At 51.3% G+C, this 25956-nt stretch overlaps 1 protein-coding gene across 1 annotated transcript in view; it reads left to right on the forward strand.

Annotated features, from left to right (window-relative positions):
* Positions 1 to 543: 543 nt before the first annotated feature.
* The window catches only part of LOC137458086 (tau-tubulin kinase 1-like), a gene marked incomplete at its 5' end in the record, with an annotated part of 48866 nt that continues 23453 nt past the window's right edge, over positions 544 to 25956 (forward strand). Inside the window, 6 exons of the mRNA XM_068169754.1 lie at positions 544 to 636; positions 2705 to 2830; positions 3430 to 3584; positions 4872 to 5091; positions 10095 to 10270; positions 12083 to 12641. Of these exons, the coding sequence (XP_068025855.1) occupies positions 544 to 636; positions 2705 to 2830; positions 3430 to 3584; positions 4872 to 5091; positions 10095 to 10270; positions 12083 to 12641 (1329 nt within the window). The remainder of the gene's footprint in view (positions 637 to 2704; positions 2831 to 3429; positions 3585 to 4871; positions 5092 to 10094; positions 10271 to 12082; positions 12642 to 25956) is intronic.

A 25956-nucleotide genomic window follows, 5' to 3' on the forward strand; every position in this document is an offset into this window, starting at 1 on the left:
CCCCACCACACCCTGGGCCTGGCCTTCCAGCCAGAAATTCATCCATCCAAGCCAGGAGGAGCAGCCAGTTTCTCCAGGAGGCTGCTGTGGGAGGTAGCATGAAGTGCAACTCTAGGAATTAATTTCTTCTTCTAGGTGAAGGAAACACAGAACCCAAACAGTCTGCAGGAAGTGTTCTGTAGTTTTGGGGGGTTTAAGCTAAATGTCATTCAACCTGCTCCCAAGGCAGCATTTTTACCCAAGGGCTTGCTTCTGCCAAACACTTCTCACCAAGCCCCACACCAATGGACAGATCTGGAAGGTTTGTACATCCCTCCTCTCCTCCTGGCCTAGCAAATGAGAAATTGAAGCACAGGGATGAGGTTGAAGTCATTAAGCACAGGAAGTTATTTTACCTCCTTTAGTCTTTGCTCTGTCTCCTTCTGTCGTTCAGAGGGAAGCAGGGCTGCTCCTCCTGCTTCCTGAAATGAGGCAGCTCCCCTGGAGAGCACACCTGAGCAGAATGGGACTTTGCTCCTCAGTCTCCATCTCTCTTTTCTCCAGGAGATGGGTCGACATGATGATCTGTGGTCCCTCTTCTACATGTTGGTGGAGTTTGCCGTTGGCCAGCTTCCCTGGCGGAAGATCAAAGACAAGGTAGGAAACCCAGAGTCTGCCCTTCACATGGGGCTGCAGCTCCACTGCTGAGGCTTTCACTACTCAGAGAGCCACAGAATCAGCCAGGCTGGAAAAGACCTCAGAGATCATCAAGTCCAACCTATGACCTAATACCTAACACCTCCTGACAACTAGACCATGGCTCCAGTGCCACATCCAATCCCCTCTTGAACCCCTTCAGGGATGGGGACTCCACCACCTCCCTGGGCAGCACATCCCAATGGCCAATTACTCTTCCTGGCAAGAACTTTCTCCTCACCTCCAGCCTAAACTTCCCCTGGCACAGCTTGAGACTGTGTCCTCTTGTTCTGGTGCTGGGTGCCTGGGAGAAGAGACCAACCCCCACCTCCCTTCAGGTAGTTCTAGAGGGCAATGAGGTCTCCCCTGAGCCTCCTCTTCCCCAGGCTAAGCAACCCCAGCTCCCTCAGCCTCTCCTCACAGGGCTGTGCTCCAGACCCCTCCCCAGCTTTGTTGCCCTTCTCTGGACACCTTCAAGTCTCTCAATGTCCTTCTTAAACTGAGGGGCCCAGAACTGGACACAGGACTCAAGGTGTGGCCTAACCAATGCAGTGTACAGGGGCACAATGACTTCCCTGCTCCTGCTGGCCACACTGTTCCTAATGCAGGCCAGGATGCCATTGGCCTTCTTGGCCACCTGGGCACACTGCTGGCTCCTGTTCAGCTGGCTGTCAACCACTACCCCCAGGTCCCTTTCTGCCTGGCTGCTCTCCAGCCATTCCTCCTGCAGCTCACTGCATCTTATTGCTGAAGTGAAGCCAGAGCCTGTTTTTCATCAGATCTCCCTGCTTTTGTGTATTCTGATGACCAGCCTGGGGCTTGTCTTACTTGGAGTAGCTGGGCTGTTCCTTATGCATGTTGTTAATCCCATTTGAGCTCCTGTTTGACTTCTTGCAAAGCAGTTCACAAAGTGGCTAGGCTGAGCTGGCCTCCTGACAAAGAGCCTTTGGAAAGGTGGGAGGACAGCACTTTGCCATGTTAAACAAGCCACATGGGACCTGCAGCTGGGAAGTACACCAGAATAAAACCAACCCTTCCTGTTTTCCTGGGAGAAAATAAAATCCCTGAAAAGAAATAGGTCACTTGTGCAGAGGGTTGTGCTGCAGGGGCAGCTTCTGAAGAGTGTTTATGACTCAGAGTTCCCCTTTGGCCTTTGCCTGCAGTGATTGACCTTGCTTGGCTAGGGAGACCAAAGAGGAGTGCAGAGGCACAGTGCTGGGTTGAAGAAGAGGCCATGTTCCAGGAATTGTATGATGAGATGGTGTTCCAGGAAGGGTAAGGCTGCATGAATAGGGAGCAATGGAAGAGATTCTTGGCTCTGAGACATTTTCTTGCTGGTTGATGGTAGGCTGAACATGAGCCTGCAGTGTGCCCAGGCAGCCAGGAGGGCCAATGGCATCCTGGCCTGCATCAGGAACAGTGTGGCCAGCAGGAGCAGGGAGGTCATTCTGCCCCTGGACACTGCACTGGTTAGGCCACACCTGGAGTCCTGTGTCCAGTTCTGGGTCCCTCAGTTTAGGAAAGATGTTGAGCTGCTGGAAGGTGTCCAGAGAAGGGCAACAAGGCTGGGGAGGGGTCTGGAGCACAGCCCTGTGAGGAGAGGCTGAGGGAGCTGGGGTTGCTTAGGCTGGAGAAGAGGAGGCTCAGGGGAGACCTTATTGCTCTCTACAACTCCCTGAAGGGAGGTTGTAGCCTGGTGGGGGTTGGTCTCTTCTCCCAGGCAACCAGCACCAGAACAAGAGGACACAGTCTCAAGCTGTGCCAGGGGAGTTTTAGGCTGGATATTAGAAGGAAGTTCTACACAGAGAGGGTGATTGCCCATTGGGATGGGCTGCCTGGGGAGGTGGTGGAGTCACCATCACTGGAGGTGTTCAGGAGGAGACTTGATGAGGTGCTTGGTGCCATGGGTTAGTTGATTAGGTGGTGTTGGATGATAGGTTGGACATGATGATCTTGAAGGTCTCTTCCAACCTGGTCTGGTCTGGTCTATTCTATTCTGTTCTATTCTATTCCTTTTGTCTTTTCCCAGGAGCAGGTTGGGATGATAAAGGAGAAGTATGAGCACCGAATGCTGCTAAAACACATGCCTTCAGAGTTCCACCTCTTTCTGGATCATATTGCAAGCCTTGACTACTTCACCAAGCCAGACTATCAGGTAGGAGCCTTTCTTGCTTACCAGGCTGATGGGATTTCCTAACATTTCCATGCAGGTGTTTATACCTGGCTGAGGAGTACCTTGACCAGGACCAGGAGAACAAAGGTGGGACTGTACAGTTCTTCAGCATCTCACAGGTTTTATTTTCTTCTCCTTCCACCATTTTGCTCAGAATAATCTTCTACTCCAGACCACAAAGTTCTTCCCAGGCAACAGAGTACTTTTAGCACATTCCAGTGGCCAATTACTCTTCCTGGCAAGAACTTTCTCCTCACCTCAAGCCTAAACTTCCCCTGGCACAGCTTGAGACTGTGTCCTCTTGTTCTGGTGCTGCTTGCCTGGGAGAAGAGACCAGCCCCCACCTCCTTTCAGGTAGTTCTAGAGGGCAGTGAGGTCTCCCCTGAGCCTCCTCCTCTCCAGGCTAAGCAACCCCAGCTCCCTCAGCCTCTATTTGCTCTGATTTCTTGGCACCTTTCATAGGCAAGGTGGAGATTCTGAGCTACCTTGGGTCCTTATGCTCATGCTTGGGATTTTTGGAGAGAGCCAGCCCTAGCTCCTTAACAAGGATTGACTCCTCTGTGTGTGTACATTTGTTGCAGTTAATCATGTCCGTTTTCGAGAACAGCATGAAGGAAAGAGGCATCACTGAGAATGAAGCCTTTGACTGGGAGAAGGCTGGGACAGACATCTTGTTATCCACTAGCACCTCTACTCCACCACAGCAAAACACCAGGCAGACAGCAGCCATGTTTGGGTGAGTACTGCAGGCGTGCCAGTGAGCCTCCAGACACCCTCAGTAGCAAACTCCCTAGCAGGTTCATTTTGGAAAGGTCACAGAGTACAGAGGTAAGCAGGTTGGAAAAGACCTTTGAGATCATCAAGTCCAGCTATCACCCAACACCATCTGATCAACTAAATCATGGCACCAAGTGCCTCCTCCAGTCTTATTTTAAACACATGGTGACTCCACCACCTCCCTGGGCAGCCTACTCCAATGGCCATGCTCTCTTGCTGTGAAGAACTTCCTCCTCACCTCCAGCCCAAACCTCCCCTGGCACAGCTTGAGACTGTGTCCTCTTGTTCTGGTGCTGGGTGCCTGGGAGAAGAGACCAACCCCCACCTGGCTACAACCTCCCTTCAGGTAGTTGTAGAGAGCAATAAGGTCTCCTCTGAGCCTCCTCTTCTCCAGGCTAAGCAACCCCAGCTCCCTCAGCCTCTCCTCACAGGGCTGTGCTCCAGACCCCTCACCAGCCTCACTGCCTTTCTCTGGACACCTTCCAGCAACTCAACATCTTTCTTAAACTGTGGGGGCTGTGTTCCAGGGTTGGGGGGTGTGGTGGGTTGAAGAGGAGGCTGAGGGGAGACCTCACTGCTCTCTAGAACTGCCTGAAGGGAGGAGGAAACTGCGAGGGAGAGGAAATGGCCTCAAGTTGTACCAGGGGAGGTTTAGGTTGGAGATTAGAGCAAACTTCGTGACTGAAAGGTTCTCAGAGGTTGGAGATGGTTGAATCCTCATCCCTGAGGTGTTTCAAAGTGGCAGAGATGTGGTTCACCAGCCTTGGCAGAGTTAGAGAGTGGTTGGACTTGATGGTCTTAAAGGCCTTTTCACAGTTCTGTGACTACAGAAGACAAAACCTGAACATAAAAGAAGACAAGAACGCCAGTGCCTATTAAGCTTCACTAGCTCATGCAAAGAAGAGAAGTGTCTTCCAAGTTATATATTGTTTAATGGGCACTGCTGAAGCCATTTGCAGCCTTTGTGGTCTAGTGGTCATGGAGGTATTGGGCAGAAGGTTGGACTTGATGACCTTAGAGGTCTTTTCCACCCTCTGTGATCCTACCCATCCCCTTGTCTTTGTGACTGTCAGGTGGAATGCTCCCATTCTGTTTCAGGTTGTCACAGCTAGGACAATGCTGGACTGCCTGGTTTGTTTCAGTCTGGTAACACCCTAAAAGCTGCTGAGGAGTTTGTGTTGGGGCAGTGTTAGGCCTCCTGCTTTAAGTGCCAATACTTTGACCTTCCTTCTTATCTCATCCACAGGGTGGTTAACGTCACTCCGGTACCTGGGGACTTGCTTCGAGAGAACACTGAGGATGTCCTCCAGGGTGAACATCTGAGTGACCAAGAGAATGCTCCTCCCATCCTGTCAGGCAGGCCAGCAGAAGGGCTTGGTCAGGCTCCAAACACTGCTTTCAATGAGGCTGAAGTGTGGGAGGAGACAGATGTGAATCGCAACAAACTCAGGATCAGCATCAGCAAAGTAAAGAACATTTTCTTTCTCTCCTGTGGCTGCTGGGTGCCACAGTCTCTCTCCCAGACTGCTAGGTGCCAGCTGCATCCACTGATGTAGCATCCCAAAAAGCACTGTGGACTTTCCCCATGGAAGTGGGAAATGACAAACAAATCACAGAGTAAAAGCCATTGGGATTAATTTAGATCTCGATGCATTTTGGGGGCCTGTGATGCCAGAGTGAATCCTCTATACAATCACCACATCCTTAGCTAGGGTCTAGATGCTTCAAGCAGTGGGAGTTGAGACCTTGCATAGGTCAGAAATGTCCCAGGGTTGGAAATTATGAAGCAAAACTTTGTTGTGTCCTAACCTCTTGAGTCAATCAGTTTGATCAGAGATTTCTTGCCTCCTTCCTGGAAGCGTTCAAGGCCAGGTTAGAGAGGGCCTTGAGCAAGCTGGAGTATCAGAGTATCATAGTATCATTCAGGGTTGGAAGGGACCACAAGGATCATCTAGTTCCAACCCCCCTGCCATGGGCAGGGACACCCCACACTAGATCAGCCTGGCCAGAGCCTCAGCCAGCCTGGGCTTAAACACCTCCAGGGATGGGGCCTCAACCACCTCCCTGCACAACCCATTCCAGGGCTTCACCACTCTCATGGGGAAGAACTTCCTCCTCCCCTCCAGCCTGAATCTCCCCACCTCCAACTTCATTCCATTCCCCCTAGTCCTATCACTACCTGAGATCCTGAGAAGTCCTTCCCCAGCCTTCCTGTAGGCCCCCTTCAGATACTGGAAGGCCACAATTAGTAGTGGAAGGTGTCCCTGCCCATGGCAGGGGGGTTGGAAATAGATGATCATTAAAGACCCCTTGCAACCCAAACCATTCAGTGATGCTCTAAGCCATCTTCTTCTACATCTTGGAGCCTCACTAACTTTTCTCTTCCATTTTCACACTTCCCTTTCCAAGGGTAGCACGAGCTATAAGAAGCATCTGATGATGGTTTCACTCCTGTGAGGAGTGAGAGAGAGAGTCCCTCAATGTTCTCACACAGTTCTGCAGTCCACATTCATAGTAGGGCTTTTTAGCTTTAGTGTCTCCTGAATTTAGAATCATAGAATCATGGAATGGTTTTGGTTGGAAAAGACCTCTAAGATCATCAAGTCCAACCATCAGCCTAAGACCACCATGGCCATTAAACCATGTCCCAAAGTGCCATGGCCACAGCTTTTGGTTTTCCTCATAATCCCTGAAAGTTTCTCAGTCCTCGACTGTAAATTCCTTAGAGGCATCCCCACTGCATGATGATCCTGGAGAGAGCCTAGGAGTTTATTTATTAGCTATTGGAAGGAAATTAGCATTTGTTGTGCCAGCCTCAATTGTTGTATCAAAATCAGAGTGTCATGTGGTGTGGTATCAGGTAGGTACAGAATCTGTTAGCAGAGAAACCTTCATCAAACAGGCTCAAAGCACTGCCAGGGTGTACTGAAGTCACTTTACAAACCTGTCTTTAATGGACATTCGTGGACTAGCATGTTAAATCTACCAGCCCTCTGGGTCAGACCAGAATTCTACTGGCACAGGATGACTCCTCCTTTCAGCCTTGTCAATGTCTCCCCTATCCTTAATCTTAGTAGAAATTATTCATGAGCAAGAAATAATCTCATCTGACTGGGATCTGGTGAGGCCACTTGTTGACTACTGGGTTCAGTTTGGGGATTCTCACTACAAGAAAGACATTGTGTGTCCAGAGAAGGGCAACAAAGCTGGTGAAGGGTCTGGAGAACAGGGCTGGTGAGGAGCAGCTGAGGGAGCTGGGGGTGTTTAGTCTGGAGAAAAGGAGGCTGAGGGGGAGGGAGACCTTCTCATTCTCTAGAGCTCCCTCAAAGGAGGTCAGAGACAGGTGGGGATTGGTCTCCTCTCCCTAGTTACAAGCAACAGGATGGAAGGAAATGGCCTCAAGTTGAACCAGGGGAGGTTTAGATTGGGCATTAGAAGAAACTTCTTGACTGAAAGGGTTCTTAAAGACTGGAACAGGCTTCCCAGGGAGGTGGTTGAATCCCCATCCCTGGAGGTATTTCGAAGCTGTGTAGATGTGTTGCTGAGGGCTGTGGTTTAGCACCATCCTTGATAGAGCTAGAGAATGGTTGGACTGGATTTCAAAGGTCTCTTCCAATCAAAATGATTCCATGGTGCTTAAAATTCATCTGAGCAAACAACTTGGCTCAAGTATGGGAAATCACCAGCAGCATGCCCCAACACCAAAAACTCCAAACCAAGTTCAAACCCCTTTTTCATCTCTCACTGATAAACTGTGTGCATTCCTAGAGGTTCTCACTGGAAGACAGGATGAAAGCAGCAAAGCTTGGCAGAGTGGGAGAGTTCTACCTCCACAGCACACCACACACAAAGGAGCATTGCAGAGGAATTCTGGCAACTCCTCTGTGTTTTGCTGAACCACCAGGCACCTTGATGCTCTCCAGTCAGTCTGGGATGTGCACAAGGGAGTCTTAAATGTCCTGTCTGCATCCTAGCTGTACATCATGTCTGAAGTACCCACTGCTGTGATTCACAAGCCCTGTCTTAGCAGCAGCTAGAGGCAGGAGAGGTTTCTGCAGGATCCACAGCATGACCAGGTGACTCTCCTGCTGAGAGAGAGATGCTGTTTGTTGTCAGTCCAGCTTGGTTGAGCCTGGGGAGTTAGTCAGGATGTCTGTGAGCTCTTCAGTCTTGACAAACTCCCTAACTGTGCAGCAGTCTGTGAAACAGAGCCCAAGGGCATCATGCTCTCCAGAGCTGAAGAAGTCTGTCCTTGCTGTGAGGGTTGTTATCTCCAGTCTGACTCTTGCCTGTGCTTTCACTGTGCAAGGCTTGTGATCTTTACTCTGACTGTTCTCTGAGTATCATTTTTTATTTAAGATGCAATCACCACACAGAGGAAGAAAAGGAGGCTGCAGATTTCACATGGAAGGGCACAGCTTCACCTCTGCTTGCAATCTCAAGCATCCCTTGTGCCTCTCATTACTGCAAGGGCAGCTGGTGTCTAAAATACTCTTCCTCTGTTCACAGCTTCACCATACTTCATCTTCCAGTCTTGTAGCTCCAGAAGTAACTCTGGGTTTCCTTGTCTCACTCTTTGTTTTTAGTTAATGAGTAGATCTTGCCAGGTTTTTTTCTCCCCTGAGGTCCTCTCTAAGGTCATCCTTAGTTCTCTGCTCACACAGTTTAGATCTTCTTCTATCCCACTCCTCCCATTTATGTGCTAATGTTTCCTTGCTTATTGTCACTGACCTTTCTCCATCCTCCTTCTGGTTCTCCTTCCTCCACTGGATCAAAGTTGTCATTCTGTATTTTTGAAGGAGCCTCTTCCATCTCTCCCACACCCTTGCTCAATTCCCTGCTCTTGGATCTTAACAAGCTGCCTGTTACCCTGTGGTCCTGTCAGCACTTTGCTGCTCTCACATACACACCCAGTGGCCTTCCTTTGTCACTAACCATCTCCTGGCTGGAATGGATGACAGACTAAATCATCAGCACCTGTTCTGCTCTCCCTGTAATGCCTGAAAGTTCTCCTCCACTCTTCCTAGCTGCACAGGCTCCTCACTTGTGCATTCCAAGTCCAGACTGGATGGCTTAGACCTTCTGATGAATGGACACTGGCTGACTTGCCCTATACACAGGATGTGCACAGTGGCATGGCTCCATCAGCAGCAGGTTACTGAGATGCCTGCTTAACATTCAGAGCCTCTGGCCTTAAGAGAGGACAAGTGAATGTAGGCCATGCTGCAGAGAAGGGTAAACACTCTCAGTCCTAGGAGCTGGTCTCTCAGTGTACACAGAGGCAGTGTGTAGTGGCTGATGTTGCAGAGCTGCCAGCACAGCAGGGTCGAATGCAAATCTCAGACTGCTGCTGTAAGCCCTTGGACCATTCTGCCTCTGTGCTTTTGCCCAAACAGGTCTTCACAGAGTGGTGGGGATTGGGGGGGACCTCTGGAGATCTTCTAGTCCAGCCCCACTGCTAGAGCAGGATCACCCAGAGTAAATCACACAGGAACAAGTCCAGGAAGGTTTGGAATGCTTCCAGAGAGAATCACAGAACGATAGGGCTTGGAAGGGACCCCAACTCCCCTGCCAGAACAGGTTCACCTGAGCAAGTTGCACAGTACAGCATCCAGGCAGGCTTTGAATGACTCCAGAGACAGAGACTCCACCACCTCTCTCTTCCAGTGCTCCACCATCCTCAATGTAAAGAATTTCTTCCTCATGTTTAGATAGAACTTCCTATGTTGAAGTTTGTGCCCATTACCTCTTGTCCTGTCACTGGGAACCACTGGCTGGCCCCATCCTCCTGACAGCACTGATGAGATTCCCCCTCAGTCTTCTCTCCAGGCTAAAAAGTCCCAAGTCCCTCAGCCTTTCATCATAGGAGAGATGTTGTAGTCCCCTAATCATCTTTGTAGCTCTTTTCTGTACCCTTTCAAGCAGTTCCTTGTCCTTCTTGATGTGGAGAGCCCAGAACTGGATGCCATGTTGCAGGTGAGGCCTCACCAGGGCAGAGGAGAGGGGGAGAGTTTCTCTGCCAGGGCAGAGGAGCACAATGGAAGGCAGAAGGCAGCTGTGTTAGTTAGCTGCTTTTGCTTGCTTGCTGCTAAGGTTAAAAAATAGTAGAAGGTGAGGTGGGAGTTGGTCTCTGCTCCCTGCTATCAGGTGATAGGATGAGAGGAAATGGCCTGAAATTGTGCCAGGGGAGGGTTAGATTGGATATGAGGAAAAATTTCTTTCCTCCAAGAGTGGTCAGGCATTGGAACAAGCAGCCCAGGGAGGTGGTGGAGTCACCATCTCTGGAGGTGTTTGAGAAACCCATGGCTATGGCCATGGCACTTTGGGTCAGGGTTTAATGGCCACGGTGGTCTTAGGCTGACAGTTGGACTCAATGATCTCAAAGATCTTTCCCAACTGAAAAGATTCTATGATTCTGATGTCTTTGGTCAAACTTTGAGGCTCTCTTTGTTTACCCCCCCTGCTACAGACTCAGTGCATGGTGGAAGAGGAGCAGAGAAACGGTGTCTGCCCCAGTTCCCCTGTCCGTGTGCCTCCGGAGTCCCCCACCGCACAAGTGCGCTCCCTCCGCTACCGCCGTGTGAACAGCCCCGAGTCGGAACGCCTCTCCACTGCTGATGGCAAAGGAGATCTGCATGAGCGAAGGTTTGCTAACCTCTGGCCTCCTCCTGCTTTTAGATGTGTCCTTAGGACTGAGCATTTGATACCTGTCCAGTGTCTTGATCAGTGATACGGGCAGGGAAGTTGAGGCCAGTCCTCAGCATGACACCAAGCTGAGCGCTGGGCTTGTGCGGTGGGTTGGAATTTCCCCCCCCCAGTATTAACTTTGCCAGAGCAGCTCAGTTGGAAGCAAATGGAAGCTGCATTTACAAGCCAAACCTACAATCTACAATGGAATGCAATGAGTATGTACCAAATATACAACAGTTACAATATTTGCAGGTACTTACTATTAAAAAGCAGCACAAGAACCCCCCTGGCCAAAGACCAGGGGAAGCCTGCCCCTCCCTGCCTCCCCCTGACCCCCCTGTACAAAAGAAGGAATGAGAGAAAGGAGTAGAGAAGTTAATACCAAAACAGTGCAGCCAAGGTCAAGCAGAAGTGAGTTAGTATCTCTTCCCAGAGCAAAGCAGTGAGAAGAGAAGGGCAGTTGTTTTGGGAGCAAGCTCTTATGGTAGATATCTCTCTTAGGAGGTTCAATAAGGCAAAGTGCAAGGTAATGCACCTCTGTCAGGGCAATCCCCTGCACCAATACAGGCTGGGGGATGATGAGATTGAGAGCAGCCCTATAGAAAAGGGCCTGGGGGTACTGATGGACAAGAAGCTGGGCCTGAGCAGACAGTGTGCAGCAGCAGCCCAGAAGGCCAGTGGCCTCCTGGGCTGCATCAAAAGAAGCGTGGCCACCAGGTTGAGAGAGGTGATTCCACTGCTCTGTGAGACCTCACCTGCAGTACTGTGTCCATCTGTGGGGCCCCAAACACAAGGAGGACATGGACCTGCTGGAGCAGGTCCAAAGGAGGGCCATGAGGATGATCAGAGGGCTGGAGCACCTCTGCTACAAGCACAGGCTGAGAGAGTAGGATTTGTTGAGCATGGAGAAGACAAGGGTCTGGGGAGATGTGCAGCTGCATTTCAGTATTTGAAGGGGACCTACAGGAAGGCTGGGAGGGGCTGTGTAGAAGGGCCTGTGGTGGTAGGATCAGGGGGAATGGTTTAAACTAGAGCAGGGTAGATTTGGGTTGGACATTATCATAGTATCATAGTATCAGTCAGGGTTGGAAGGGACCCCAAGGATCATCCAGTTCCAACCCCCCTGCCATGGGCAGGGACACCCCACACTAGATCAGCCTGGCCAGAGCCTCACCCAGCCTGGGCTTAAACACCTCCAGGGGCAGGGCCCCAACCACCTCCTTGCACAACCCATTCCAGGGCTTCACCACTCTCATGGGGAAGAACTTCCTCCTCACCTCCAGCCTGAATCTCCCCACCTCCAACTTCATTCCATTCCCCCTAGTCCTATTAGGAGGAAGCTCTTTGCAATGAGGGTGGTGAAATACTGCAAGAGGTTTCCCAGAGAGGTGTTGAAGACCTCATCCCTGGACACATACAAGGTCAAACTTGATTGGGCCCTGTGCAGCCTGATCTAGTTGGAGCTGTCCCTGCTCACTGCAGGGGGCTTGGACAAGATGACCTTTGAGGGTCCCTTCCAACTTGATGCATTCTATGGTTCTGTGATCCTGTTGTCCACAAGGAATTTGTGGACGCTAAAGCACCCTAAGGGGAACATCTTCATGCCACTGGAGGCTCTAAAGGAATGGTTTTGCCTGGGCCTGTCTTTCTGCAGCACACCAAGCGATGAGCCAGGTGAACCCTGCAGGTGTTCTTCCCAGCTCTTGCCATTCCTAACCGTAGCCACCGACCTGACGTGCTGTTAATGGCTTCATGCTTTGCCTTTAGGTCTCGGATGGATCTGCCTGGCTCTCCATCACGGCTTGTGTGCTCTTCCCAGCCAGCCCAGATGCTGTCCATCGACACTGGCCAGGCTGACCGGCAGGCCAGCGGCAGGATGGATGTGTCTGCCTCGGTGGAGCACGAAGCTCTCAGCAACGCCTTCCGCTCGGTGCCGCTCGCGGAGGAGGAAGACTTTGACAGCAAGGAGTGGGTTATCATTGATAAGGAGACAGAGCTGAAGGACTTCCACCCAGGGGCTGAACCGAGCACCTCTGGCACCACGGATGAGGAGCCTGAGGAGCTAAGACCTATTGAAGATGGGGAGGAGAGGAGGCGCCTGGGGGCGGATGCTGCAGTCAGGCCGAAGACGCACGACGGGCGAAGTCGGGGCATGCAGCCTGTGACTGAGGAGGACAGTTCCCACAGGCACGAGGGACCTTCCCAAACAGTATCTGACAGTAAACACGAACAGCAGACAGGAAGTCCAGCCCACTCCCCCCTCCATTCAGCACCAGCTATCCGACAAAGGAGACGAGAATCTGAACCTACTGGTCCTCAGAGACAGGTAAGATCCCTGGGTCTGTACTTCTTTTGCCTAGTGTAGCATCATCTTAGGAGGCTCAACTGTGCTGGAGAAGTCTGTGATTCCAAGCATGGATGCTCTTGTGAAATTCTTCCTGACAGTGCTTGCAACTGTTGCGAACACCTTAGGAGCACTCCCTATAGCTAGTAACCTTGTCCCCTACTAAGGACGTGCTGTTGCCAAGGTTTTGCAGCCATTTCCACACAGGGACAAGTGAAGAGCACACTTGTAGTTGTGGGTATCTTGAATCAGTTCTCTTACTGCTCTCCCACACTGGTTTGTTAACAGCAGCTGCTTAGTTGTGTGGAGGTGTCACTAGCCAGGCTCCTCCGTGTAGCTTCTCAGCAGCAACAGCAGTGTATGGCAAGAGAATGTCCTCTCATCTAATGGTGCATTAGCACTGGGCAGGCCTGCAGCAATGCAAATCATGAAGCAACTCCCTGAAACGAAATTTGCTCCTGCATTCCTCATGAAAAGCTCAGAGAAACCAGCACACACATCCCACCAACCTTCCTTGAGTGACTGGCAGAGTTGTCACCAAGTATTGACTCACAGAAATAGCCTTTACCTGCTGTGTTTTGCCTAGGTGATTGTAGAGGGCTTTTTTTCCCTTCCAGTTATGATATTTATTTGTTTGTTTGCTGGTTTAGTTTTCTGTGGTCCTCTAAAGATACACCAAAGTTCAGTTTTGAGTGGGAGGTGATTAATGGGATGACCTGGAGGTAATTAATGGGATTACCTTGAGCCTACCTTCTAGGCTCAGAGTTCCTCAGTCATATCTAATCTTCATTTCTCAGACACTTAGAGGAAGGCTGTACCAGAGTGTTCACTACAAGAGACAAGAAAACCATTCTCCTGAGGGCCTTTTGTGTTTGTATGTTAATGAAGGTCTCTCATTGGGATCCATACATGCAGCATAAGTCTCTGTCATGCACAAGTGATAGCCTCCTGTGGCAGGTACTCAAGCAGGCTTCTTAATCCCCTCTGGAAGATGGCAACTCCATCTCCCCATTCCCCCTTGAGCTGACTTTCTAGAAGAGTGATCACTAGACTGGAGCATGTTAAAAGAACATCCTTCCATTGAGGCCTTGGCCAGATTCCTCTCTGGATCTTGGTGAGAGAGAGAGAGACAAGAAAACTAACAAAAAAACCCAAAGGACTATTAATTTTATCAGCAAAATACAAGAAGCTGTATGAAAAGAAACAAAGCAAAGCTTTGCCTGCCAGGCAGAGGTGAGTGAGGCTGCTGTGTGTACAGGAAAGACAGGCACTGGAGGTTGCCCTGTTGAGCATGGAATAGTGGCAGGATGTGCTTCTCATGGAGACTTTGTCCACTTGCAAGGTTCCCAGAGGGAGGTGTTTGCTGTATAAAGCCAGCAGGTTGAATGCCCCAGGTATCTGGAGACTCCATGGGCAAGATTAGCCAAGTTGGAAGGGTCTGTGTCTGAATTTGCTCTGCCTATACCCTTGGTAGGCTGCTCAGTGCAAGATGGGCACTTAACCCCTGCAGTGCTCCAGGCTTGGGGCACAGTGACTGGAAAGCTGCCTTGCAGAAAAGGATCTGGGGGTGCTGGTTGACAGCCATCTGAACATGAGGCAGCAGTGTGCTCAGGTGGCCAAGAAGACCTCCAGCAGCCTGGCCTGGATCAGGAAGAGTGTGGCCAGCAGGAGCAGGGAAGTGATCCTGCGCCTGTACTCAGCGCTGGTGAGGCTGCACCTCAAATGCTGGGCTCAGTTTTGGGCCTCTCACTCCAAAAAGGACATTTTGGTGCTGGAGCATGTCCAGAGAAGGGCAACAGAGCTGGGGAAGGGTCTGGAGAACAGGGCTGGTGAGGAGCAGCTGAGGGAACTGGGGTTGTTTAGTCTGGAGAAGAGGAGGCTGAGGTGAGACCTCATTGCTCTCTCTGACTCCCTGAAAGGAGGTTGGAGTGAATTTGGGGTTGGTCTCTTCTCCCTAGCATCAGGTGATAGAACAAGAGGAAATGGCCTGGAATTGTGCCAGGGGAGGTTTAGGTGGGAGATCAGGAAAAAACTTATCCACTGCAAGAGTGGTCAGGCACTGGAAGAGGCTGCCCAGGGAGGTGGTGGAGTCAGCATCCCTGGAGGTGTTCAGAAACCTGTGGCCATGGCACTTTGGGACAGGGCTTAATGGCCACGGTGGTTGATGGTTGGACTCAATGATCTTAGAGGTCTTTTCCAACCACAACAATTGTATGATACTCTGTGCAAGATCTGCAGAATGCAGTGAGCATGAGAAGAGTCAGCTGGTAAGAGCCAGCAGGAGCAATTTGCTGACATAGTTAGGGTAGCTGAAGAAGGCTGGAAGTGCCTTTCTGGCCATCACACTGCTGTGTGAAGTGGCTGGGGGCTGGTGTGATGCAGTATGAAGACTTGTTTGTCACTGCAGGCTAAAGGAAAGCTATATTGATGGAATTGTGGCTGATCACTGCTGATATGTCAGAAAGCCTTTGTTCTCCACCAGACTGTGCTTTCCCCCCCACCCCCATCCTATATTGTGAAATACCCTCTGGGAACCCAGGAACTTCTAATGCATGGTGGTAAACTTGCTGCAGCAAAGTGGAGCTAACAGCAACAATTAGCCAAGATGCCATTTGCAGCACCACTGGGATGTAGGAACATTGCTGCTGCTGCTGCCCACATTGGGTGATGTGAATATCTAAAGGAGGATGGAGCCAGACTCTTCTCAGTGGTGCCCAAGGACAGGACAAGGGGCAATGGACACAAGCAGGAACACAGGAGGTTCCATGTATACAGAAGGAGAAACTTATCCTTTGTGAAGGTGCTAGAGCCCTGGCCCAGGCTGCCCAGAGAGGTTGTGGAGCCTCCTTCTCTGGAGGCATTCCACACCCACCTGGATGTGTTGCTGTGTGATTTACTCTAGGTGATCCTGCTTTGTCAGGACTTGATGCTCTTCAGAGGTCCCTTCCAAGCCCTGCCACTCTGATTCTGTGACTGTGCAATGGATGCTGCTCTGGGAAATACCAATACAGAGGAAGCTCTGAATAGCCTGGGGGGATTTGTGGCACAAATATTCTCACATGTTAGATATCTCCAGGTTTCAGCTGACAAGAGGCCAGCTGTAGTGGAGCCTGAGAGCTCATGAGGAGCCCTGGTAGAGAGTGAGACCATACCCACCATGAAAGTGTTCAAGCCCTTGCATCTCTGTGCTGCTCAGTGCAGCACCAAGCACCCAGCAAGCTGCTTCTCAGGGCTCTTGGAGTTTGCTTTAGTGTGCATGGTTCAGAAAGCTATTCACTAATCTCTGCTCCTTTTTATGCAGTAATCTGCAGATAAAGCTGTAGAAATAACTGAAAGTGGGGGGAGGGTGACAGGGTTGAACCTGCACTTGCTGCTCGTGGCTTGGATAAGTGGATCCTTCACTGGGTAATAAACTGGCTGCTGTCCAGGCCCAGAGAGTGGTGGGGAATGGAGTTAAACCCAGCTGGCAGCCAGTCACAAGTGGTACTCCCCAGGGCTCAGCACTGGGGCCAGCTCTCTTTAACATCCTGGTGAGTGATCTGGGTGAGGGAATGGCGTGCTCCCACAGAGAGTTTGCAGCTGACACTAAACTGGGTGGGAGTATTGATCTGCCTGAGGATAGGGAGGTGTGATTCTGGGAGAGCAGTGTTGGCTGGAGAAAATGCAATCTTGCCTTCTCAGGTTTCCCACTTCCCTTTTGAAACCTGCAGAGACTTCCTGCAAGGAAATGCAGAGCGAGGAAGGGAATGGCTGTGAACATGTAATGCCAGAGAGGCTGCTCTGGTGTTTGGAAATGGAGGTTGCTGCCCCCAGTGAAAGTGCTGGCTTCGTAGCAGAGGCAGAAAGGGGAGGCAGGGCTTAGCATTTTCAGGGTGAAGAGCCTGAACTCGTTCCTGTTACACCTCTCTTCCATTCAGTGTGTAAAGGGAAGGTAGGGACTGCGATCACATCTTGCCACAAGCTGTTCCTCTGTGAGTATACTCTTCCCTCTCCTGGCCATCCCAGGATCACATAAGCAGAAAAGGGACCCAAGAGTGCATCTTCTCCTCGTGTCCTCCCGTGTCACTGTGTTCTGAATTTTGCCCTGCAAGGTTCTGCCGGCCTTATCCAGCTGCTGCCTGTCCGCTGCTTACCCAAACTGGAAGCGTTCACACTCCCCCTGCCGGCACTCCATGTAGCCAAGCGTACCAGAGAGGCCAGCAGTGGAAGTGTGAGACAAGGAGAGTCTGCTGACAGCCCTCTGAGTTGCCTTTGCAGATCCCTGGAGCAGGTGTTTATAAAGCCTCGTTGTGAAAGGCCCCCTGAGAGCCCCTCACTTTTTACATCCATCCAATCGTTTTAGCCCCAGGCCCTTCGCCTTCCCTCGTAGCCCTGGTTTCCAAGCGTGGTCAGAGCTTACTGTGAGCTGTATGCAGGCTGTGTGAGTAGTCTGATGCCAGCCCAAGCTGAGCAGTGCCAGAGGGGCAGAGACGAAAAGCCAGAGGAGGGGACTGAGGCGGCGCAGCCCGCCGCCGCTGGCGTCGCTGGTGTCGGCGTGTGGCTGGGGAGAGCGTTGCAGGCCCCCTCGTAGCAGCAGGCTCCCGTGGTGCCCCTAGGGAACTCCTTAGGCCCAGAGCAGTAGGGCAGCCCCAGCCGGTAGAGCAAGGAGCATTTTTCATCCGCCAGCGAAGATGTCTGCGAGCATGCACGTCACAAAGCAGGGGCGAGTCACGTCTTTGCCTGACACCTTTTCCTCCACTCTTCTTGGTCTTTTTCAGTTGGAGGAGGACAGGCCTTCTCAGCACTCCCTCCCGAGGTACAGCCCCCTGAGAAGACTGGCGTCCTCCGTTTTCTCCTCCTCAACCCTGGAGACAGAACACTACCCTCACGTTGGTGGCACTTTCATACAGCGCAGCCGTTCGGCGGAGAGCAGCCCCGTGCGCATGCCCCACCGCAGGCACATGCCCCTCACGGCAGGAAACCACAGACTCATGCCTTCCGTCCTCCGCATTTCCAGGTCCCAGCTCCAGCAGGTGTGGGCCCGCTTCACACACAAAACATAGCCCCTGCAGGGCAGCAGCAGCAGCAGCCTCTGTAATGCAATAATAGATCCCACCTTGCCCACAATGTCTCGCCACTTTAATGCAATATTGAATTCCCAGACAACGCTGGCCTAAGGTACTGTAACTTCCAAAGTTGCCCCCCCACCCCCCTCCCCCCAGCCCCCAACCCTCACGTCCCCCAGGAGAGCCTGGAAAAACCACCCAAGCAACCAAGCAACCATCTCTGCCTCTCTAAAGGCTCCCAGCAAAAGCGGGCGAGGGGCGGCAGCGTGGCCGAAGAGGAGAAGGCAGAGGGGGAACGTGTGGTGTGTTGGAGGAAGAGGTGGATGCCAGGGCTCACCCCAGCCCCTTGCTCACGTGTCCTGCGGCCTTGGGGTAGGAAGGGCAGGGCTGCAGGCTGCGAGGAGCGCACGGAACCAAGCCACAAATGCTGTCAAATGGTTACTGGAGCGGAGAGGCCGCGGGGGCATCGGCGAGTGCTGCCTTCCCCGGGCAACGCGGTTCGAGCGGCCTCGCCGGTACCTTACACCAGGGTCAAAGCTGGAGGCAGTTTTACTCCATCTAGATCTAGGCAGACTCCCCCTTGGAAGCTCACCTGAGGCAGGCCCTCAGGATTTGTCCCTCTTACAGAGTTACACTCGTGTATCTCTCTGTTGCTTCGACCCTGGCAGCCCCCTTGCCTCTCTAGCAGTTTGGCTTCCATACCCTGACCACCTGGTTCTGTCTCTCTGGGTTGACCTGTTACATGACAGTGAGCCTGTTTGTCTGCTCTCCACTCCTAAGCTGCTCCAAATCTACCTGCCTTCCCCAAGAGGCACTGACTGTCAAGAGCTGGAGAGCAAAGGTTTTCTTACTGATCCAGCTTTGTGCTACACTCTTTCTAAACTCCAGAAACTCTAGTGCCCCTGCAAGTTCCCAGTGACAGAGCAGCCCTGCTTCTTGGCCCTGCTTGGAAATGCCTGTGATGAGGGATCTCCCTTGAGAAATAAACTGGCCTCAGCACTTGGTATACAAAGCCCCCTGGAGCCCTTCTCTAGACCAGATTTGAATCTCAGAGGAAAGGGAGCTCCTATTGAAACTGTCAGAGATATCCTTGTTTCCCAGGTCTGTCAGCATCACTGCAGTGTAAAATGCCAGGCTGTACAAAGACCTTCAGTACTTAAGTGAAGGTAGTAAGTGTCTTCTGCTGACATGAGCCTTTGGCCCAGTCTTCTGGGAGAGCAGGCAGTATGGATGTTAAGGCTAAAGAAGAAGGGGTCCTTGCTGATGCTCAGGGCTTTTGCAAGGTGTGTGAGTCCAAAGTCAAATACTCTGCAGAGATTATGTGAGGATGCAAAGGCAGGACACAAGCAAGCAAACACATGGAAAGCTGAGGCAGATGTGAAACCAGCATGGGCTAAGGAGTTGGAAGGAAGTTGTGACACAGAAGTATTACTGCACAGGCAGAGTGTTTCATCACTTGCAATGAGCACTTCCTTTCAAGTACTGATCTCTGTAGCTATGTTTACCCCACCCCAGGCTTCCTTAATGTCAGATCCACCCTTCTATCACAGAATTGTCAGGGATGGAAAGGATCTCAAGGATCATCTGGTTCCAACCCCCCTGCCGTGGGTAGGGACACCTCACACTGGATCAGGCTGGCCAGAGCCACGTTCAGACTGTGCAACCCCAGGCAGGGTGGGGTAGTGCTTTCTGAAGCTCATAGGACCTGCCCCAGTGGCTTCAGGACATCATAGAATGGTTTGGGTTGGAAGGGACCTTGATGATCATCTAGTTCCAACCCCTCCACCATGGGCAGGGACACATTCCATTAGACTTGTCCAACCTGGCCTTGAACACCTCCACAACCTCCCTGGGCAGACATGCTCAGGCAGGCTGGGTGGGCTCTGCCTCTTGCAAGCCCACAGTGAATCCTGGTAGGTATAAGGATGGAGGTGGAGGAGGCAACATACCCCCCTTGAGAAGATTGAGCTTATGCATGGCCAGTCTCTTCCTACAAGCCTCAGTGGCATCAATTCCTTTGGATTTGCCCCCAGTGCACTTTACTGCCCAGTCACCATTTCTGCCTACAGTTTGTTGGTCAGTGTTATTTCCACAGGAGGGCACTGGGCATTGCCAGGAATCCTTGGACCCAATTAGGCAGTAACCTAATCCTGTTTGGCACCACTGCCCTTGGCAAGCACAGAACCTAGGAAGAGCAGAGCTTTGCTTTTTCTCAGTGTGACATGAGAAGGGAGGATTTCCTTAAGCAGACTCTGCTCTGCTGGTGTTTTTCCAGTGTTCAGGAGAGACTTGAATAGAGCAGCAGAATCAGGAGGAAAAATTGACTTTGGGCAGCCAGGAGGATTTAGAGTCAGTAGCTCTCAAGAATTTTTAGGTCATAGTCTCCAGAATATTTGCTTTTCAAGGTCAATTCTAGGAATGAAGATCATAGAATTGTCAGGGTTGGAAGGGACCTCAAGGCTCAGCCAGTTCCAACCCCCCTGCCATGGGCAGGGACACCTCACACTGCAGCAGGTTGCTCACAGCCACATCCAGCCTGGCTGCAAACACCTCCAGGCATGAGGCTTCCACTGCCTCCCTGGGCAACCTGTGCCAGGCTCTCACCACCCTCATGGGGAAGAACTTCTTCCTCACATCCAATCTGACTCAGCCTCAGCCTGTTGCAGACAAAACCAGTGAGTGGCTGATGAGGAGTTCACAAAACCCAGAGCAGTCCATTTCCATCCATGACATTTACAGGGCAGTAACCTCTCTGATGCTACAGACCTGCTCTTACCAAGCAAACCTGGTACTGTGCTCCTCCTCCTAAGTTCAAAAGTCTAACTGATAAAGAGGGTTGGTTTTTAGGCTCCAGTCAAGACTTCCTTGCAGATAAACTTATGAAGAAATGGGAAAGCACCTAACCAAAGAAAAGCAGCTGAGCTGTTGGTGTCACAAGTGGGGATGTTTCTCACCCAGTCTTCTTGGCTGCAAAAGACCTCTAAGATCGTGGAGCCCAGCCACTCTCTGAATCAGCCAAGTGTGATGCTAAGCCACAGAATCACACAGTTATGTTGGTTGGAAAAGGCATCTTGAGATCATCAAGTCCAACTGTTGGCCTAACACCACCCTGGCCACAAAACCATGGCACTCAGCACCACACCTCTGCCTCTCTGAACACCTACTGGGAGGGGGACTCAGCCAGCTCCCTTGGGGAGCCGGTTCCAGGCTTTGAGAACCCTTTCAGTGAAGGATTTTCCTCTAATCTCCAACCTAAATCTCCCCTGGTGCAACTTGAGCCCATTTCCTCTCATCCTGTCACTTGTTACCTGGCTCCAACCTCCTTCCAGGGAGTTGTAGAGAATGAGAAGGTCTCCCCTCAGCCTCCTCTTCTCCACTTCCCTCAGCAGCCACTCACAGTATCACTAAGGTTGGAAGAGACCTCAAAGATCATCGTGTCCAACCTGTCCACTCCTCACCAGACCTCTTCTCCAGACCTTTCACTGGCTTCATTGTTCCTCTCTGGACACACTCCAGCATCTCAATGTCTGTCTTGTAGTGAAAGGCCCCCTGATCTCCTGCCCGCAGCTCAGCACTGTTCCATGCCTTTAGTGACTGTCAGGAAGAAAAAAGGAAGTCCCTGAGTGATTTAGCAGTGACAGGAAGATCAGTGGCTTAATGTATTCTCCTGGTAGGCCAGCTCTGCAGAAACATCTGGATCAGTTTCTTGCATTCAAAGTAATCATTACATTCAGCCAGGGACAAGTCACATTTGAGATAGGAAGAATATAGGTCATGCACAGAGTGGGAGAAGCTGTGCCTTGGGAGGTGCTGTCTGCCACAGGGAGGTGAAAGTTAGGGCAAATAATGAGCTGCATCTACATTTTCCTTATGCTGCTGTAGAGCCTGCCCCCCACCCCCCCCACCCCCCCAGACCAAAAAGGGTATTCCTAGATGTAATCAGCAGGAAAATGAGGATCTGAGCAGAGAGGAGAGAGCTTTTGTAAGAGCTGAGCAGAGAGGAGAGATCTTTTGTACTGGTGAGCTCACTGCCAGGCACCAGCTCCAAGTCTTATGTGGAATTTCCCCCCCCAAGGTTTTCAAAACCTGAAACAAGGATTGTTGGAGCCTGTAAAACCTGCCCTGTGGAATGGGATGGAAGAAGTCATGGAAGCACAGAATGGTTGGGGTTGGGTGGGACCTGAAGGATCATCTAGTGCCAACCCCACCACCACCATGGGCAGGGACACCTCCCACCAGCCCAGGTTTCTCAAGGCCTCATCCAGCCTGGCCTTGAACACCTCCAGGGATGGGGACATCCACAGACTCCCTGGGCAAGCTGTGCCAGTGTCTCAGCCTGTCATTAAAAAGTGATGTGAGTGCTGTTTGTTAGGGGAGCCTGCCTGAACAGAACAAGATGGGCTTTCTAATCCACCAAGTGGAAGGAGGAGGCTGGCTGTTGGCAGATAAGTAACAAGGGCCAAACTGGATGTCCATTTGCAGGACCTGGGTAGGTGGATGGCAAACCACTGAAGTAAGCCCCTGGCTTTGCTGCTCAGGTGCTGGAAGGTGGGGTGTTGGGTTCTAAACCATCAAAGCTGGGCTGTACACCAGAGTAATTGGGCTTGTTGCTGTCACCTGGCTCTTCTGGGAAGTTCTATTGCCTGATCAAGATGACTTTTACCATTTAACTCTGAACAAATTCACTGGTGCTAATGGCTGGGGTCCTGATGTTAACACAGGAGTGTGCAGAGAGTGTTTTAAGCACTAGTCCATCTGCAGCTTTATTTTTAACCTTTCCATCTAATGCTGTAATAATTTCTATGGAACCCCCCTACTGTTGAGGAGCAGTGGGTGAATTAAAGACATGTGCAAACAGCTCTCTCTCTATACATGTGGAAATGTTATACACTCATATTAAAACTAGTTACAGTGCAACTCTAGAAACCCCCAAAACAAACAGGGGGGGAAAAAAAGATTGCATTTGTGTTGGAGGTTCCATTTATACTGCATTTATTTGTTGTGCTTCATTTAGAGTGACTGCAACTGTAAATGTAAATGTGACCAAAGAGCCAAGCCCCAGCTAGAAAGCTCAAGGGAGGCAGCAAGCAACCATTTCCCATTGAGGTCTTCATTTACCCTGGCTGAGTTAGAGGAACAGAAGTGATGATGCTCTGAGAGGCACCCCATCAACCCCATCCCATCCAGCCCTCTCCCCTCTGCCAGTGTTGGTGTGGCTGCTTGGGCCTGCACAAGGAGAAGAGAAGTTGTTTTCAGCTGTGGTTCATTTCCCCACTTTGGTTCACTGCCCTTCTGCACAGCTGGCAAGGGGCAGCAGGGAGAAGGGAACAAGTGAGGAAGGGGTGTCAGCACAAGAAGGGCTGAGGGGGGCTGCAGGCTGAGAAGTTGGTTGCCCTGCTTGGTTTTGCTTCCATTCTTCAGCTGGGGTAAGTCACTGCAAATCAGTTCTAGTGAAATTAAATCCCCTTTCAGCATCAGACTCTTAGGCAACTTGTGTTGATCAGAAGGGTCCAAGAGCAAGGCTTCCATCCCAAAAGAGATTCCTAGATTCACAGAATGATTTGGGTTGGAAGGGATCTTGAAGGTCACCTAGTCCCAAGCTCACTGCCATGGGCAGGGACACCTTCCATTGGACCAGGCTGCTCAAGGCCTCATCCAACTTCTCAGCATACAAAGTGAGGACTGAAATGAGCATTTGCCACTCCTTTGGGCTGTGGCAGTTATCAGCATCAGAAGGTCAGGTAGCTGCTGCTGGGCTCTCATTCTCCACCCCAGTGAGCAAATGCACATCAGTTGTGTATAGGTACAAAAGCCATCTCTTGAGATCTTGCTCTCTTGCCTCTTCTCACTTTCCTTCTATGCACTGTGGGAGATGTTTCCAATTCATCACCTTCTCCCCAGCCTCTTTCCCACAGGAAGGAGCTAATGGGATGTGATTGCTGTGAAAATGGTACTGTAAAGGCTTGAGTGAAGCCAGCCTGAGCTGGGTACAGGTATTTATGCCAGGGAAGGTTTTTTTGGGGGGGGGGGGGGGGGGTTGGCTGAAGCTGTCCTGACAAAGGTGCAAGTTTGCAGCTGCCACTGCATCTGCATTAGGAGCATCCTGTTGAGATACCTTTGCTGACAGAGTCCCTGGTGTGAACCTTTGTCCACCATTCCCAGGTGGTTTTGCCTGTGTGGAGGTGAAAGAGTTGTGTTTAAAGTATTTTTTATTGCAGTGATGACAGAATGTAAGCTAGAGCTGCCTGTGAGACAGCCATAAGGGTGATACAAACCCATCCCTCTGCTACCTCTTTGTGATGAAAAGTATCTCTTGCTCTTCCACTCCTTCTCTTTGCTGCTGTGGGCACGTTGTGGTGGTCAAGGCTGCTGTAAGGCTGTTGTTCTGAAAGGGACACAGCAGTTCAAAGGTTTGGTTTGCCAGGCTAAGTGTCTTTGTGGCTCCTAGAGACTCCCAACCTGAAGGGATGCTTTCCATCCTGCATGACAGGTGTTGCCTCCAAGACCTTTCCTTCAGCTCTTCCCCTGTAGTTCATGTGATGATTCTTCGAGGGTCCCCAAGGGCAGAGGCAGGCCAGCCAACCTCTCAAACCCTGTGTCCAAATGGCTTCTGAGGAGTGTATAGGAAGCTGTTGTAGCTGCCTGTCAGGTACTAGGTACTCACCTAAGGGAGAGTTTGAGTGCACCTTCTCTCTTCCAGTGTTGGGAGACTTTGGGCAGCACCTGAGCTGTGAAGGATGCTGGCAGTTGCCACCTTCACTGCCCAGGATGGAGCAGCTGTGTGTGGACAGTTGGCCCCCAGAGTGAGTGGAGATGAGGCATCTGCCTCCAGGACTGGCTGAGTTTCTCCTCTGGCATCTTCTCCATTGCTCCAGGCTCAGCTGCTGTGTTTAAGTCTGACTCTAGATGCAAGAGCAGCAGTCAGCTGTAGGTGGGCATCACATACAATGCAGTGAGGAGGGAGAAGCCCCTCACCTCCAGCTTGCTGCTTGAGAAGCTGCCTTGGATCCAGTTGCCTCTCTGGTCCCCTCTGTCTTCCCTGTCTCTTCTCCGTGGCTCAAAGCCATTTTTCTCCACCCGGGTTACCAGCGCCTGCCCCGCTCCACACAGTCTCCTGTCCCTGTGGCCTGCCTCTGTCACCAGCTGTGGCATCTCATCCCTCACATCCTTGGTGTGTCCCTGGCTGCCTGCACTACCTCCTGCCTTTGCTGTTCCCAAGGCTCTGCCAGGCTTGCCTCCCGCCCCAGTTTCCTATGCGCTGCGTGTCTCACCCCGCACCCTGCAGTCCCCGCAGCGCTTCCTTCAGCTTCTTGCCTTCTCTCCTTCTGTTTTCCTTGGAGGAAACAGTGGAAAAAATGGCACATTTTGGCACTCAGAGCAGTCTCAGCTCTATGTGGAGTCGGGGTGAGGAACAGTGATCACACTTTCCAAGGCAGTTTGATTTCAAAGAGGATAATGGAAGACAACCTCCATTTTCCAGGACAGCTCCATGAATTCCAGATCCTGATGCCCTTAGGGCTTAGCAGACTCCCCTAAATGATTGTGTACATGAGCAGCTAAATTTTGAGAGCTGGCCATACTCCTTCCCTTAAGACACAGCCACCATCTGTGACTGCAAAACATGGCAGTAGCTGGCTCAACACCACTTCTGGTGGTGTGAGCTTGTCTCCAAGTTCCATTTGAGTTGGTGCCTGGTCTCTGTGAAGGAGAAGGTGTCTCAACACAAGCTCTTCCAACTGCATGTTTTCTGGGCTGGCAAAAGGAACTGTCCCCCATTCTCCAGCCTGGGGGTTGTGGGGATGGGATGGATCCAGATAAACCCAGAAATCAACAGGGCATTTCCAAGAGCCAGGACAGGGCAGTTTGGAGCGCACCGGAGCTGAGCCTTTGGTGGTTGGCTCTAAACTTTTCCTCAGCAGCATTGCCTCTCGCTGCCTGCCTGCTCTGGAGGTGTCACAGAGCAGTGGATCTCTTCCTGAGGGTTGCTGCTCTCCACTTTGGCTCACAGAGTGGCAGTTCTTCCCTCACCCAGCCTGTGCCACTGTTGGCAGCCGGCTCTCCCCGGCTGCTTCTGCAGCAGTCAGCCCCAGGTGTTACCGGAGGAGGCAGCCTGCCTGCATGGAGCACTCCAAGGTCTTTCTGCCTTTTTGAGGTGGAAAAAAACCCAATAAAAATGCACTTTTGGATAGGTTTTTGTTTTTGCACACAGGATTTCTGGGAAGAGCTCTGTTCTTTCTGACTGATAAGCAATA

This window comes from Melanerpes formicivorus, unplaced genomic scaffold, assembly GCF_026170545.1.
Source record: "Melanerpes formicivorus ecotype bairdi unplaced genomic scaffold, bMelFor1.0.p_v2 SCAF_220, whole genome shotgun sequence".
NCBI classification, from domain to species: Eukaryota; Metazoa; Chordata; class Aves; order Piciformes; family Picidae; genus Melanerpes; species Melanerpes formicivorus.